Source organism: Drosophila ficusphila, unplaced genomic scaffold (genome assembly GCF_018152265.1).
Source record: "Drosophila ficusphila isolate 14025-0441.05 unplaced genomic scaffold, ASM1815226v1 contig_106, whole genome shotgun sequence".
Lineage (NCBI taxonomy): Eukaryota > Metazoa > Arthropoda > Insecta > Diptera > Drosophilidae > Drosophila > Drosophila ficusphila.
The window spans coordinates 9701444-9718693 of NW_025063993.1; the positions used below are offsets into that span (position 1 = coordinate 9701444).

The following is a 17250-nucleotide window of genomic DNA, read 5'->3' on the forward strand; positions in this document are numbered from 1 at the left end:
GAAGCGTTTGATAAAGGTTTTTTTTATGACTTGGCCATTTTGTAAGGCCTTTGCCTTCTCGTGCCGTCGTTGCCTATGATTACTCGAGTACACAAAAGTCGACCCAATTACAACTTGTTTGTTCTGAGAGTGAGACGTCAAAGGCATCATCCTCGCTCCATGATCATCGACTCTGTGCAGATGGCGAACAGCGACTGACCTTGCCACCAATTTTACTCCAGTTTCGAGGCATAAAAGCAAAAATCAATTTAAATGGAAGCCGACAAATACAGCAAAAAAAAGTGTAACATAAAGGAAAAACCAAAAGCAGCGAAAAACTTGAATTGTAAGTTGAAGCAACTGACCACATGACGTATGCTTAATATTCAACAATTGTCCACCATTCGAAAAATGCCTTAAGTATGTTTCTTTAATAGCTCAAGGAAAAGATGAGTTCACAAAAGTGTTGGACTATTTGAGCTCCAAATTAATAGTCTTGGGTACTTGAGTAATGTTTATAAAATATATAAGAAAATCACCCAAACGAGTTACTGCAAATTCTGTTGTCAAAGACACCACTGATTCTTGTAAACACTCGGGAATGTGACACTCTTTCGAGAATTCTACTGCTCTCTGGTCAACATCTGAACCCAACTAGCATAAATCTAACGAGCCAAGCTAGCCGTTCGATTGAGTTCAACCAGCTAAAGGCTAGCGGAGCTGACCCTGTTCGCACCTCGTTAGCTTCCACTGGCATTTGGCAGAGCTCCTTCATAAGTACTCCAGTATCTGGGTAATGTAATCTCCTCTCGTTTTGTTCATGGCATTTTCTGTATGAAATCTGTATGAAATTTCCCCTAAAGCGCTGTCTATCAGCACCATCATCTTCCGCTGTGAACTTTGCAATCGAATCAGACAGAGTTCAGATGCCTTTGGCCTTCCAGTCAGTTTCTTTTATATTTCTGAATGGCTCCGCCATTAATTTCAATCATCTACAACAGCATTTTCCGAAGTTGTTGTAATTGGTTTTCCTACTTCTGCTTATTTTCGATTCGTTGTAAGGTAAGTTTTTTTTAATACTTCTTGTCACTTTGCTGGTGAGCAATTTGTATGAACATCAAATGGCAATTCAATCAGTTTTTCTTGGCATTCCTTTAGCACATTTTGCAGATTTGACTTTTTGGAGTTGTAAATCAATGCGGTATTGAATGTCTCAAAAGTTGATGGAGCAATTCATGAAGTTGTCAGAAAGGTTTAAAGATATTTACATGATTTACTCGCTTTGTTATTACGCTTTTATTTCTTTAAATTTATGTCTGCTATCCATCAAATTGCCATTCAATACGTCATATTTTAGCCTATAAACTTAAATTTTATTTGTCTTTATTTTACTGAATAGTGACCTACTTTGAAAATGTTTTCGCTATTTCCTAAGCACAAATTTGTCATGCGCAAACTCCAAGTAAATTTGCACATATCTGCAAAAAAAAACCCCGACATTTCTTAAAATCAAGTCAACTGAAAGTCACTTGAGCGAATGACTGGCAAGTAACCGAAAAAGGGAGGAAAAATATCAATCAACGTTGGGTAACAGCGGCCAAATGAACTCAACTAATCCGAAAGTGACAAAACAATTTGGCAAAACAAAGGCAAACTCGCTTTTGACCCATATATGCAGCAGATTCTGCACTCCGTTGAGCAAAACAATTCATTGGAGGAGCTTCAGCTTCAGCTTGGGTTTGATTTCAAAACCCATCGACAATTTGCCACAATTTGTGGCGGAGTAAAACCTTTTAGCTTTTAGCTTAGATGATGTATGGTATTTGGGTGTTTTTTTTTTTTGGAAGGAAGGGGTGGAGTTGCGCAAATCCGAGACAAAGAGTGGCCTGGTGATGATGATAGATCATGGCTTCTTTTCTTCTGGCTTCTGGCGGATGTGGCATGTGCCATGGCTCCATAGGATGTTCTCCTCCGTTCGACTTGAAACTCTGTTGGTCTGTTTAGCATATTCATTGTTGGTTGCAGCGCCGTGATAATTATCATTCCTACGACTTCTGCCGCTTTGGCTGTTCTGCCTTTAATTACCTTCCTCTTCTGGCTTTGCATTATTGCTGCTGCTGCTGCTGCATTGTTGTTGCCGAAATCGCCATTAGAATTTTTATTTGCACAATAATCAACTCGGTCCGAAGTCATAAAAAAGAGAACAACCCGAAACCGAACTGCATTGTTTTTGTGCAATGGCAAAGAGTTCTGGCTTTTAGGAAGGGGGCAGCGAACTCCAAGAACAATGAGATCTAAATGCGTTTATCCAAAATGTTTGCGGTCTGTTTGCTGGTATTTTTTTGTTTCTGTTTTTTATGTCTGCTTTTTATTGGGTGTTTGGGTGTTTTGTGGGTGGGGGCTATTACGTTAGCGGCAGAGAACTGCAATTGACAAATGATGCTGGGGATGGACCAAGTGATGAATGAACTGGCCCAGAGGATGCAGACTGGAAAGGCCTTGAACCACTTGGCCTACACTGATAAATTAAAAGCAATTATTTGTTGAGATTATGTAAACGGAAATACATTCCGTAGGGATTCCATAACTATTTAATGAGCATTTAAAGGGCAGTCATAATGTTCTTTAATTACTATTCACTTCAAACTCCAAAGTGCCTCTTAAACAATTAACTTTTATCAAGTATGCATATGATACCTTTCAAGAATCGAGAGTACCATTATAATGCACTATTGATTTTAACCACAAACAATAAACAACTTGTGGTTAAAAAGCGATCAGTTAGAGGTCAACCTCCACTGGCCCTGATGTAAACTCATTTAAAGGTAAACCAATTCTTCACACAAGAGATGACGCTCGGCAGGCAAATTAAAAAACATTTCTAAACTAATTTAATTAATTACAGCATTAGCCGCATTAAGGCTGACAAAAGAATGGAAACGGAAAGCGGCGAGAAAAATGCGTTTACTGTGATATCAAAAAGTTCGTGGAGACGGGAAGCTGACATTTATAAGCCACATAATTACTTGATCATTGTTTTCGTCACGTATTAAACAATTTTCAGAAGAAGAAGCGTTACCGCCACCGCTGCTGGTAATGATTATGATGGATCTGCCCGACGGCAACCTTCAAATAAGTAAAAGTCAAGGTCGCGTGGGGTAATTTACCCAAAGCTCGGCGTGTGAAATCGTTTCAAATTAATGGGGGTGGTAGGAAAATACTTCTGCACAAATCAATCAATTGTGCATTACCCGCAGATCGATTGGGAAACACAACCTGCTTTTACAGCAGCAGAGAAAGAAACGGCGACCAACGCCTAATGATAATAAGATATTTTCAAGAAATCCATACGTCGACTTCTGCCCATTTTGAGTGGTCTGGTGCAGTGCAACTGGTGCTGATTAAGGGAATTTCTCACACAATCCAACCGCCGAACACCGACCGCCGAAACGCGCTCTCAAAACCGAAAACTAAGCCACGAAAGACGTTTGGCAATGCCTGACGACGACGGCAAATGCCTTGCTTTTCTCGAAGGTGAACCAGAATGCAGCAGCCACGTCGCGGAGTCCCAGGTCTCGAGACTCCGTCGATGTCTTGGCAATTGAAGCGCACTCGATGAACCGGATTGCCACCGTGCACATCTTTTGAAAGTGAGCGGCTCGGCTCGGCTCGGCGGCTGGGACTGCATCAATTCTAGAGCAAATGAATGCCTCTTGCCAAAGGCTGCGATGGAAATTTATTGCAGCATTTTATTTTAATTAGTCTAATTTATGATAATTCTTTGTAAATCGAAATTAAACGCTGTCAGAAGATGTGGAAATAAGCCGGAATCGCTGGAGCAACATCCGCATGGGATCAAGACTTTTGGGAAAGGCCCATTAATTAAAGATTAATTACCAGATTCTAAAGCTTAATAAAAAATACATTTAAAAGAAAAAAATTACATTCCACGTAAAGCTTTATTTACTATATTTAAAGTACTGAAACTATAATATTATTTAAAATATAAAAAATTCAATAAATAAAAATTAAGCACTCAAAAATGTTTCTATGTTCTCTTATTACACATCTTTATTCATATCGAAAATAAAGATAGTAACAACCCACATTTTTGTTTACGTTTTTCAATCAATGCAAAGCAAGTTCGTTGCCTAAGTCTTTCGTTTATCCGGCGCTAATGAACGAACATTTCGCACTAAGCGCGACAATTAAATGGAATTGCCGTTAAGTTGCCCAAGTGGCATCATCAATAAGCTGAAATTTGCACTAATTTTTCGCAGCTTTTCGACACAGCTAGCCAAACATCAACAAACCACGAAAACAAAACAAAAGCCGACCGCTTTTAGGTGAAGAAGAAAAAAAAAGTCCCCCGCACTCATGAATGAGAGAATAACTACGATTTAAAGAGCCGACCAGCCGAGCGAGGCATCAATAGCCACGATGATTTAGTTTTTCCAGCTTCGTCTCTGCGGCGATGAGTTTGCTCTTTGGTAATTCCACGATGACGCGGGGATTTAGCCGCCAACAGACTCGCTCATCTGCAGAGAGGCCAACGAGCCGGAGCTCTGCTCTTGAGTATAAAACTAAAATTGATGCGAATTTTTTTACAACTTTTGCATCAACTCCAAACGCGGCAACACGTGCAGAGCCCCAGCGCTTGCTCCTCCGTTCGAAACGATTTTGAAGTGAGTTCGAGGTACCACAAGAAACGATCCGATCGGATCTTTATTATAAATTATTGTGGCGTACGTTTCGTGAGCGCGGCAAAGTGCGTGGCATTCAAATTGTGCTAGATGTTGAGCAATCAATTACACAAATTAGTTCCACAGAGGAGCTTAAAGTGGTAGAATTGACAGAAAATTATTTAAAAGTGAAAATAAAAGAAATGAGAATCCTTTTCAGGTCAGGGGAAAATTTTAATCCACGAACGTTTCATTTATTTTGAGCTTTTAGGGATAAACTTATTCAACAATAATGTTATTTAAATTAAATATTTAGAAGTATTAACTTCTAACTATGAAAACATAAAGTGTAAATTCATTTTACCTCCAAAACCAACCACCTTAAATTAAAAGCATTGTAAAGTCAATGAGATTTTTAAGTTCTATATAATTACCTGAACTGGAAGCGAACTGAAAGTCAACCCGTAAAACTAAGAACTAAGAACTTTAAGCGGGTTTTATAGCTTTTTATATAACCAAATTACGTATGAACAATGTGGCAAAGAATAATTTAACGCAATATCGTTAGCCCCAAGTTAACAACCCTCGTTATTATCAATTAAGTTCCATTAGAAGCATCCGATCCGCCGCATAAAAAGTGAATGCAGCTTCTGCAGCTGCAACATCGTCGGCAGCAATACTGAATTGTCCATTAGCGATTGCGGTTGCCTCCTCTCGACAGCATAATAAACATTCAGATATAAAATCTAATTATATGCGGTACAAGCCAAGAAAGAGAAGATGTTTCCTTTCTAAAATAGCAAAAAAAAAAAAAACTACAACATAATGCTGTAAACAGAAAATTAATATCACCAACCCACTCGAATCTTTTCTTTCGATTTTCGTTTTGTATTTTTTAGATAGGAAAAAAATCACATTTAAATTACGTATTACCAAAAATCAAAAAAAAACAACAACAACAACAACAGACATCATGGCAGCAGCAGCAACAACAGCAAACAAATCACCGCAGCAACATGAGCAGCAGCAACACAGACGGCAGCAACATCTTCAGTGGAGCGCCTGCATTTTGATAGTCGTGCTCGGACTGTTTTCGATGCTGGCAGGGAACTGTGTCAATGGGGTGAGTCGAGTCGTCTTCATCCCGATCCTAATCCCAAAAGGCTTGCTTCGAAAACCCCTTCCCTTTTTCATCGTTTTTATGGCTCACAATTACCGCGAATACCTTTTGTCTGAGGGCTTTTATGAGCTTGGGAAATGGCTTATTGAATAATTTGGCCAACATTGATTTGACAACTTCATTGGCCGCGTCTTTTCCCATTTGTCTGTATCGTTGCTGTATCAACATGAGCAACTGCAGAGGCAACACACAAAAAAGTGTCATCTGAGATAATTTCCTACATTCATTCCAAGTAAAAAGATTGCGCACACCATTTGTCTCTTGTTTGATAATGATCTTAACTAGCAACAACATTGGCACGCCAGCAACAACAAACTCCCACGCAAAGTTGCAGCCACGGCAGCAGCAGCAACAGCAACAACAACACCAGCAACTAGCAACACCAGCAACAATTACAATTGTTGCCACAAGAAATAGCCGAAAACAGAGCTTGTGGCCCCCTTTCTTCCTCCTGGCCATCTTCATTTCATGCGGCATGCAATTTTGCAAGTGCAGAAGAGCCCGAAAAGCCAGAAGAAGCTGCAGAAGACTAGGGGACTTAAAGGGGGGAGTAGCCAACACACGAAGCAGACAACCTGTCTGCCAAAGTGTTAGACAACTTCTCACGTCTTAGCCAGAAAGGCACAGAAAAAGTGGACCTCCAGATGGGGGACGCCTCTTTCTAAAAAGGTGTCGTCATGAGTCTTCCTTCCTCTAACTTAAATACACTTATTCAGGCAGGAAGTTTCCCTACACAGTAAAACTTTAAATTCTTTAAATAAATTTCTATATATTCTATATTATATATTATATTAAAAGCATATATAATAGCATGCTGTTATAGAGTAGTTTACCAATATAATAATAATAATAATAATAAATTAATAATATTTTTAGTAGTTATATCTTAGTAACGCTTGCTGGGAAAAAGGGTAAACAACATTCGCTTTTCACCATTTGAGGCATTGTCCGCTGTGTTACATTATCAATTAGCCTTGGTTGCCCCTCAGCCGCGCGTTCGTCAAACAGAAAGAAAAGGAAAAGGAAAATGCAGGGAAAATTAACCATTTTCCAGCTGTAACTCCCAGGCCAGCGTCCCAAAGTCCCAACTCGGTTGGTTGGCTTAGTCGCGAGTTGGCTTGGCAGCCAGTTGGTATTTAAAGGAAAATGGCTTTGGCCAAAGGTTGAGAGTGTAGGAAAGTAATTGATGGTGTGCGGGGATCGGGCCAAGAGTGGCATCTTGTCCGCTTTTTGGGTTACTAAGGCAATGGGCGGTCTATATAGTTTGTTGTTCGGGTCTTTCGTTGCCGTTGGAAATGTTAAACACCCCTGGAAAGTTATTAGCGTGAAAATTGCCAGTGATTGAGAAGAGCTGTACCGAAAAAGGAGGCAGCTCGAATTTGCATTGCTTTTTGAAATGGAAGTGGAGTGGAAGGTGCATCCTGGTTGGTAGCTGATATATAAAATCACTTTATATTATGTAATCTGTATTATTTACTTTATTAGCAAGCCACTGCTTTGCAATTTCCAATAAGTTCCCGATTTTTCCCATGAAGAAAAGCCCTACATGTTGGGCCTTTTTCCCACCCCATCAAAGTGCTGCACATTGCCAATCACTTTGGCCTGTCCCAACATCTTCAATTAGCATAAACTCAGCATTAACCCAAATAGACAGGCGCCGACGGCGGGGCAACTTTAACCCCTCGAAAGCAGCGATGGCCCGAAAGGGAGAGAGATTTATTTGAGCGTAACTGCGGCAACAATGGGATAAGAAATCGAGGCAAGATCAAGATAGACAGCCGGCGAAGATGCAACACAAATAGGGGGCACCAATGAGGCTGGAGCCGATGGATGGGCGATGGATGCACCATGTACGATGTGTTCCCCCAAGAGATCGACACAAAAGAATCACATCTTCTCGATACGTGTGGTGTGTGTTGTGGTGTGTGTTATGTGTGTGTTGTGATCCGTGTTGCAGTCGTCGAGTTTTATTGTTTTATTTTGCTCTTTTCGGGCTTTTGGGGCTTTTCATGGTTTCGTACGCATGAGATTGACAGTTGGTTGTCACATACGAGTACTACCCCTCCCCCCCCTTTTTGGAGCCCCTCCCTCCGTCCCTCCCCCGCAATTATTCGCAACTGTTGCAAGTGCACAATTTTCAACACTCGCTGGTTCTTTTGTTGGCTCTTTTTCGACAGTTTTTTGGGCTGTTGCATTTGCATTTTAAATTCGTTGTTTGTGTGGCAATTGTTTCAAATTGTAATTTGTTATTGTTTAGAGTTCATTTTGTTGCTGTGCTTGGGCAATGTTCGGCTGCCACATGTGCTACCTTCCACCCACCGCCCACTCTGCCACCCACAATTGAAGGTCGCTGGGCTGCCTGCGCTGAGATAATTCACACGAGAGATGTGGAATTAAGTTATGACTTGGTATTAAATTTCACATCTGCTGTGCGAGAGAATAATTTTAATTGCATTTTTATTTACTTAACCTAACTAGTTAACTAGTTTTAAGTTATTCAAAATGGGGATAATTGTGTGTGGAAATCATTTATAAATTAATAGTCAAAACAACGATTGAATAACCAAAACCCAACAAATCTTTTTGTAGAAGATTTGTTTCAAACTACTTTAGGTATTTTAACATACCCTGCTTTATTTGAGATATTTATCCCTTTATGTTATCTTTCCTTAGCAAATCGATGGATATACTGCCGGTGAGGATTACCCCGCCTATGATGCCGTGCCCAAAGGACTGGCCTTCAATTGCCAGGGTCGCCAGCCGGGTTACTATGCAGATACAGAGACGCGTTGTCAGGTAATCGGTGTCCCATTTAAATACACAAATAAACTATTATATATTTTATATGTATCCCCATAAGGTGTGGCATTGGTGCCTCCATTCCGGCCACCAGTACTCCTTCCTCTGTCCCAACGGAACGGTCTTCAACCAGGCCGTCAGGGTCTGCGACTGGTGGATGAACGTGAACTGCGAGGGCTCGGAGCAACTCTACCAGAACAACGATGAATTATATCGCATCCCGGAGCGCCAGCAGCAGCTGAATGAAGTATGATATGAGGCCGGTGATGAGTATAAGATTGGGACAGCAAACGGAACCAGACAGCGCGGCGGAAAACAGCGGCAATTTCAAAAAGAACAACAACAGCAGCAACAGCAGCAACAACAGCAACAACAACAGCAACAGCAACAACAACCACTAAACAGCAACATCAGCGGAATAAATAGCAGCAATAGAATTGTAGATAGCAGCAGCTACAGTAAAATGACCAAAAATAGCTTTAGAGGTAGCATGAGATTTACCACACCAAGTACCAATCCTCAATCTTCATACTCATCATCACAACAACAGCAGAAGCAGCAACATAAATCTAGTAAAAATAGCGAAAGACAATCAATGCCTAGTAGAGTTAACCATAGAGATAGGGAAAGCAACCAAACTAGATCTAGGAATCGCACTCACAATACCCCTCAATCCGGCAAGAAGAACAACAGCAGTAGCTCGCGAGGCAAACAGCGATATAATACAAATAAATTCGAAAATGATGCGGAGCTCAAGGATTACAAGAGCAAGATCAAGAACAAATACAACATCGATTATGATCATTCTTTGGACGAAGAATATGAAATAATCGAGGCCATCGAATGAGTTTAATTAGCTTTGTCCTCGTTGTTCTTGTCGTTGATGAAAATCCCAACAGAAAAGCAGAAATGGCGCTACTTCCCCAACAAAATGTTTTGAATGTTCCCCAAAATTATCCGTTTGTAAATATGTTAGAGCAAAACACATTCCTTTCATTGTTAAATAAACACACCATCATCATTTAAATCTGTAAAGAAAAACTTTGCTTATGTCGGCAAAAATAAAACGAATAAAATTTAAAAAGTAACCGACTTTTTTTTAAAGCTTAAAAGCGAAGCCAAAGCATTGGCTTTTGCTATTTTATTCAGCTTTTGTCAGTAATCAACTCAAGCAGTTTCCGGCTTAATAAAATTACAAACCTTACTAATAAAAAATAAAATTAAAACTCTATATACAGCATAAACTTAAAACAAGGACATATTTTAAATTAACATTTATTGAGGATTTTACTTGTTGATATGCAGTTAGAGCTATTTGGTTAAGCTCAACCTCTTGAGTAAAAGCTTTTGATCAGTTCGATTGAACCTTTCGGAGTGATAAGTACTATTTTTAAAGACGCATCTTCGTTCAGATTGACATTATGTTATTTATTTATCTTTTTGTAGGCTTACAAATAAAGAAGGAAGAGAAAAGAGGTCTAAACAATTTTTCGGACCTTTAAACAACATGTTCGGCATCACACTGGTTCTTGATATTCTTCTGTATTACTTTTTTTCCCCGACTTGTCTATAATGACATTCCTGATTTTTATGCTGCTCCTTATAAATCGTCCACTTGAAAAAGTAGCATTAACTGTTCTCAACTGCCTTGTTAAGTGGTATTTGGTTCCATATATTAACGAATTGATAGCCATTTCGGAATACAACTCGGAAGGAGAAGTAAATAATTAAAAAATCCTTTGTTTTTAAAAAATGTTGGAACCAGAAAATAATAAAAACAAAAATATGTAAAGAATCGACCATTTATTTGTTATGTTTTCAGCGACAAAAGATTCCGAAGGAGTATTCCCAAACTGCTGACTCCGACAAAAAAATTGCTGTTATAAACAAAAATTAATGACTGTGTATCCAAACGGATTACAAGGCTTTAGTACAGAAAAAAGCTGTTTGTTACAAATATTTTATCTTTTGTCAATAAGCATTTTAAGGCATTCAATTTGAAAGTTTAAAGGTAAAACAAATTCTTTTGTTTAAAGTTCTTATAATATACAAATTTGTATTAAGCAAGCGACTCGTAAATGTTTTAAATCTTAAAATTTGTTTTTAGGTAAAAGCTTTTGTTTAAAGCTTTTACTGATCTTCATATATGTATATATAGGAATTATTTGTATCTATGGTTGTCTCACTTGCACATTTAATCTTTTTAAAGCTCAACTTGGCGGCGATCAGCTGTGGACCATATGGTATATAGCTTTCGATCCAAGTAAGAGGAAACCTGACAATTGTCCAGAAATATTTGTTGTGCTACGTTTGCTGTGTTTTGTTTTATTTTATTTATCTTTTCGATAAGATCAGATTGTTTGTTTAGCGATGGATAAATAATGCGGTAAGTTAAATAGATCCAAAGGTATAATGCTAAAAACTTGGCCCGGTATCCAATTTCGATGGGAGTACAAACACTAACAACTTTGGGAAGCGAACACAAACGCGGTCTAAATGGTTGGTGAATGTTCACTGTGACGTTTAAGTGGGAAGAGGAAGCAGACAATGGTTAACCGACATAATAAGTTAGCTAATCGCCCTTCACTGGATTAGCATTTCCACCATAGATTTGAAGAAAATATGGAAAGAAACAGGAAAATTTGATACAAATATTTTAAAAACTTCAAAGTTGATTTATTGGGAAATATATTTTTTTCTTAAAGCAAAACGCATTTTTTGTTATAACATTTGTTTTTATTAATGGTTATTAGTTCTAATATAAAACAAAATCAAAAAAGGGTTTTAAAGTAATACTTTTCTCTAATAGATTTCCTCTTATCTCTATCACAAAAAGCGGGTTACAAAAACCGCTCAAAATGTCTTGAAAACTTGTATAAACGTAAAACGAATACAAACCCCTTCTGTAATCTATGTCTGCCGATCTTTATCATTACCCATCGAGACATTTCCACACATTCACACCCCATTCCACACGCAGCCACCCAACCGAATTTAAATGAGGAGGAAAAGAGTTGGACTCGAAGAAGTAGTTCAAGTTTTCAAGTTTTGTATGCCACAACGGGGGACCGATATTTCGTTTCCGCATACAATAAAGCGAAATAATCGCGGTAATTATATATACCATATATACTACACCTACGCAATGCCAGTCTTTCGTGCATAAGAAATAAGCCTCCAACTGATGCGGAAATATCGCGTCTTTAGGCAAATGAAGACAAACTCAAAATCAAAAGCAAAACGAAAACCAAAACCAAGAGCCTAATTAAAAGTCAATTTCAATTTCAGTCATTAACCGAAAGCGGCGCAAAGTGTGTCACACAGTTTGTCTTGGCCCTATTAATCCGCCCTCCTTGTTAACCCACGAGTGCCCGAAGCCGCTGGGAATTATAAATCACAAAATGTTACTTTTTTTGACCATTCACCCACATTTGTTTTTCTCCGCATTTCGGTTCACGTTTTTTAATGGGTTAGACGACGGCAAAAGCAACGACCAACCAACTGGTAACTGGAGTCAAGTTAACACCATTTGCATTATGTAAGAAGCTTAAACAATATTTTTTGCCTCTTCGCCGGTCCATTATTGTTGCTATATTGTTACGGTTTGGCTGGAAGTGTCCACTAATTAATATGCAACTAAATAATTTACAATGTGACGCGAATTTCATGGAAAATATGAACTGAAATGCGATTCAACATGGTGCGAGGGCAGAAGGCGGTGCAAAACAAGAAATTATTTCATTAACTCGACTCCAAGATGTTGAAATTGTCTTCAATAAATTGCGCAAATTAAATTTATTTACCAGAAGGGAGGCTGGAATTCGCTTGGGAGAAGTTTAAATGCTCTTTTTACAAAAATTAATTAAAGTAAATAAATAAAAATCAAAAGGGGTAATAATCCACATATTTTCGGGATTCATTTAAAATAGAAATAGTTAAAAGTAAAGTAAACAAAAACAAAATATTTTAAAACTAGGTTAAAGCATATTGCATACCTGGTTATTAAATTAAAGATGGTTATTTTTTTGAAAGCGCATCTCCAAGTGACCAGTGTCCGAGAAATAAAAACAGGGTAAAAATCGGCAAATGTCAGAAGGTCTTTCAGGGTGTCTGGGTCTGGTCTCGAAAAACCGGTAGATCCACGCACCAACACAAGCCTCGGAACTCGGACTCATCTCCGTCGGATGTGGAGAGGCTGCTTCTGCGAAATCTTCTTGACCAAATTGGACGAGCTGTCACTGCAATTCTGGCTGGAATTTTTCCACCATACAGTGCTGATTTTATGCGACAACTGAACTCTAGCATTTTCCATTTTTACATTCGACAATTGGCAGGAAGAGAGACGCACTTCAGCATCCTCCTCGCAAAATGAAGATTATACGCTTTGTTTGCCAATTTTGCAACTGGTTTTTGTTCGCCTCTGACCATTGCAGTTTGCTATTTTGACTGTCTTATAAATATGTTGCGTCTTTTTTGCATGCGTTTTGAAATGAATGCAAAACATTTCAGTTCGGCTCGTTTTCCCAGTGCTCCTCCAGCAAAGAGTCGTCTTTCGAACAGGTCTCCCCAAGTTGAAGTTGATTTGTGTGCTTAGTATAATTGCTGCGATTACCGAGTTGCTGAAGAGGAGCCTCCACTTCCCCCACTTTTCGAACATCTTGTCTTGGGTAAGGTTAAGTCGGTTTGCGTTAAGCGATTGTCAAGTGTATTCAAATCGGAAAGATGCAATCTTCGGCCAGTTTTGACTTGGGTCTGTCTCGAATTGTCGATCTGCCCGCTGACGAATGGCAACTGGCAGAGGCGTAGTCTCCAAAAAGGGGGATAGACAAATATACAAAGACTGCGGATCTCGGTACTCACTTCGATAATAATCGCTGTTTATAAGTGACACATAAAGTGGCGGCCATTTGTAGCTGATCTCTAATCTCCTTGGATTGACTACAATTTTAAAGTTTATCAGCGATATAAAAATATACGAACAGGGTCAGCTAACAATTTAAGTGGGAGGAATAGTTGATTGATCTTTGAACCATTTAATATTGAACTCTCTTAATACCATAAAATCATCAAAATAGGATAAAACGTTCAATATCAGGGTCATCAGGGAGGTGAAGTGGATTGATTATTTGACAGTTTCAATTTTTTTGTTTATAAATTTATAAGGTCAATGAATGCTTTTGCAAACATATTTTATAGGTTTATTTTGGGACACAAGAAATTGATTATAAATGACTTTGTGTGGAAAATACCTTAATTATGATCATTTTGTTAATGGGTATATTTATGAGGGCTCATAAGGAATTACAAATTTGTTAATTATTAATGTGAACTAGATACCAGAAGCCATATTTTAATTGATGCCTTTTGTGTTGTATCTAACTATCTAAACTATTTACTATTAAAAATTTAATACATCACAGCTCTAAAATAATTCCAACCATTCTTCTCTCCCCTCAAAACTTATATTTATTACAAAATCGCTGCCTGATTCAAGGCTTACCCTGACAAATTCGATCTGGTTTCCCGGCCAACCCATTTATCTCTTAGCATTTAAATATTCAATCTAGCCAAAAACCATTTTCCATGCTAATTAAGTAATCTGACCTGCCCCAAGCATGAAATTTCCATACGATCGATGGGCAAGCCAAGTCTCCCGCTTCGGTCGCACCTTTGCTCCAATTTTCGGACCACTTTTTCGCAATCCAATTTGTTTACCCTTTCGTTCGGCTTTGTGTGTATATCAAATTAATTTTCGATCAAATTAAAACGAAATTTGTTTTCACAGGGAGCCAGCCAGTTTAAAGGTCTGAAACAACGGCGAAAGAAAGGAGAAAGAAAGGCCGGCCACAAAAGATCCGATGCCCCAAACAAATTAACATAATTAGGGCGCCTACCCAATGGCTGACCATTGAGAGATACGACGTGTATATCGAGAAATACACGCACTTTTGTGCCGCGATCATCAACGCGATCAAATGCAAATGAGGCGACATCAGTCAAGCGGCCGAAAGCGAAATGTGCATCATCAACACCAAAACTTTGGGCTAACAATTGCATAATCCGAGCCAACCAAACACGACCCCATTTTTTTCAAAATCGCAAAACCCTGATTGCCGATACACGGCCGACGAACACGAAGATCGAGCCAAAGTTTTGCATGAAGTATACGCAACGTGGTCCGCAATAATGGATCTAATGGAGCTGATGCATCAGCTGTTCCTGCACATATTCGACATCTTTAAGATTTACGTCAAGTTCGCCCTGATCACGCTGGTCATCTACTTCTTGGCCGAGTGGTATATACTCCGATATGGGGCAGAATTGGAGGCCGAACTGGGTGCCCATCTGGTGGAAGGTGCTGAATTGAGAGAGGAGTCCCCGGAGCGACCCGAGTCCAATAGCACTCTGAGCAAGGTGTTTCGATTCGTGGTGAACTTTTTCATCCTATAGCCGATCGACCGACTCGATCGAACCCACTTGTCAAGGTCAATCGCACAGCTGAATCGGTTTTGCTTTTTCGCGGAATTGCAATTCGATTCAGCCAGCCACATCTCAAGGCTCTCGGCAAGAGAATGTAAAATCGAACCAGTTGCATTTAACAACAGAAAAATACAAAGCAAGCAAAAAAAACACAATAAAATAAAGCAGCCAAAGCAAAAGCTGCCAAGTAAACACAATCTTTATATGTAATAAACAATAACAATAAGGAGCTGTAAAAAAACAAGTTGAACTGCTTTTTTATTTTTTTGGGAGGTATCGTAAGGTAACAAAATCGGACATTACGTTTTGTTCTGTTGGGCAAGCAAATAAGAATGACTCAAAATCATTTGGGGGTGCGGTTTTCATGAATTTGGGTTAATTGCTGGCAAGTCTGCAACCAAAACCTCAAGAAATTACCATAAGATTTACTTTGGTACCGCAGAAATTGCACTTAAGGAAGTGCTTTATTTACTGAAATGTTTATGGCCACTTTAAAGACTTCTGAAAATCCGCGTATTACTAATCAGATAATTTCTGAAACTGAGGAAGAAAGGATGTACTTCATAAATTAGTTTATTCCTTTTAAAGTTTTGATGAATAAGGTTTAATATTTTTTTATTAGTAATTAAAATTCGTTTACTAAGTGATTGTTTATTTCGTTTATTACAATACTCTTATCGTTTCTTCAAAGATAATTGCATGCTTGTATTATTATTATTTCCTGAACAGTTATGTAGTTACCACGGACCACCCCTTTGAACAAGTACAAATTTCACGAAATGGAATTTTTATCAGAGCTATCTAAAATACCTGGCAATAGCCGACTTCGGATCTACTGATCGGCGGATGGTTGTTGCTGGTTTGTCGACCAGTTAAGTAGTAGTTACAACACGTTGTGCCGACTTTTGATATTGTTGCTATAGTGTTTGGTGAGTGCTACCTGCAACAAATGTGGAATACCGGTTCAACAAACCGTTCGACCCACACAGCCAAATACATATAAAGAGCCGGCGACACGGTGCTCCCATTCTCACACAGATATAGGGACACAGATACAAGCGTTTTGAACGTAACTAGATGTGAGATGTGAGCCACAAGGCACAGGCACACGCCGTTGGCGATAAAGCACTCGACAATTCCGCATGCTACAGATACAGATACAGATACTTTGAGCCTGGCTGGCTCTACTCCAATTTGAATACCCAGACAGCCCAAGTTGAGTTCAGTTCGCTTGAGCCGGGTTTAGTGTTCGAATTCAACTTTCACATACGGAACGAGCGCAGATGCAGTGCAGCATTATTACTATTAATGCTGCTGCTACTGCCACTGCACTGGGAAAAAATGTTTATAAAGGTAAATAAATAAAAAAAAATTGTAAAGTACAAAACAACATAGACGCTACCAATCTAATAAATATATTGCTTAATAAGTTTGGAGTATCGAACATTGTTTGTTTCAAATACTAGCTCTTAAATCGCAACTTTTTTTCTTTATGTACTTTAAGCCAAAGCTGCAACACTCAGTGACGTAATAGCGGGGGGAGATATAACATAAGCCGCAGTGAACGGAGCTTGATTGATTCCATTATGAAGAGTGCCGCGAATGTTTTGCATTATTTTGCATTCGAAACAAATTTCGATCTGCGGTTTTCGGTCAATGAAAATCCAACTCGAAGTGCAGTCTTGACCAACTACCGCGGCCAGCATTTAATTGCCAAACGAAGCGGAGCACTCGAACAAGCGAACCACGCGGCGTATGCGCAATAATTCATGAGGCTTTTAAATAATTTTTGTTTATTTACTATTGTGAGTCCGGGGGTATGTGTTTGTGACTAATGCGTTGGCAGATGGCTTAAGTCCGTTTTGGGCCAGCTCGGTTCATTAATTGAACTGTAACCGTAATTTGGCTGCGTTATTGTTACCATTATGTCATTGCGGTCAGCGGGTAGTTGAGAAAAAGGAAAGAAAGAAGGAAAGAAAGCATTTAAGGCACTAAAAATAAACAGTGCACACAGGCATATTAGTTGGCAAATCGATAATGGACTTCGATCAATTTGTTAAGTAATCTATTGTAGGGTAAAGACGCAAAATTGTCTTGGCCATAAAAAAGAAATCATTTGTAATCGGAAGC

At 39.0% G+C, this 17250-nt stretch overlaps 3 protein-coding genes across 3 annotated transcripts; all 3 read left to right on the plus strand.

Annotated features, from left to right (window-relative positions):
* The first annotated feature begins 5634 nt into the window (after window positions 1-5634).
* On the plus strand, window positions 5635-9724 carry LOC108096207 (U-scoloptoxin(01)-Cw1a). The gene is made up of 3 exons (XM_017197594.1): window positions 5635-5784; window positions 8515-8637; window positions 8702-9724. The coding sequence occupies exons 1-3, from the start codon at window positions 5635-5637 to the stop codon at window positions 8891-8893; spliced, it is 465 nt and encodes a 154-aa protein (XP_017053083.2). The 3' UTR covers window positions 8894-9724.
* LOC122319882 lies at window positions 9104-9487 on the plus strand. The gene has a single exon (XM_043207695.1). It carries the CDS (start codon window positions 9104-9106, stop codon window positions 9485-9487), a length of 384 nt encoding a protein of 127 aa, XP_043063630.1.
* A 1165-nt stretch (window positions 9725-10889) lies between the features above and the next one.
* Window positions 10890-15364, plus strand: LOC108096467. Its single transcript, XM_017198079.2, has 2 exons — window positions 10890-11026; window positions 14426-15364. The coding sequence occupies exon 2, from the start codon at window positions 14827-14829 to the stop codon at window positions 15088-15090; it is 264 nt and encodes an 87-aa protein (XP_017053568.1). The 5' UTR covers window positions 10890-11026; window positions 14426-14826; the 3' UTR covers window positions 15091-15364.
* The last annotated feature ends 1886 nt before the right edge of the window (window positions 15365-17250 follow it).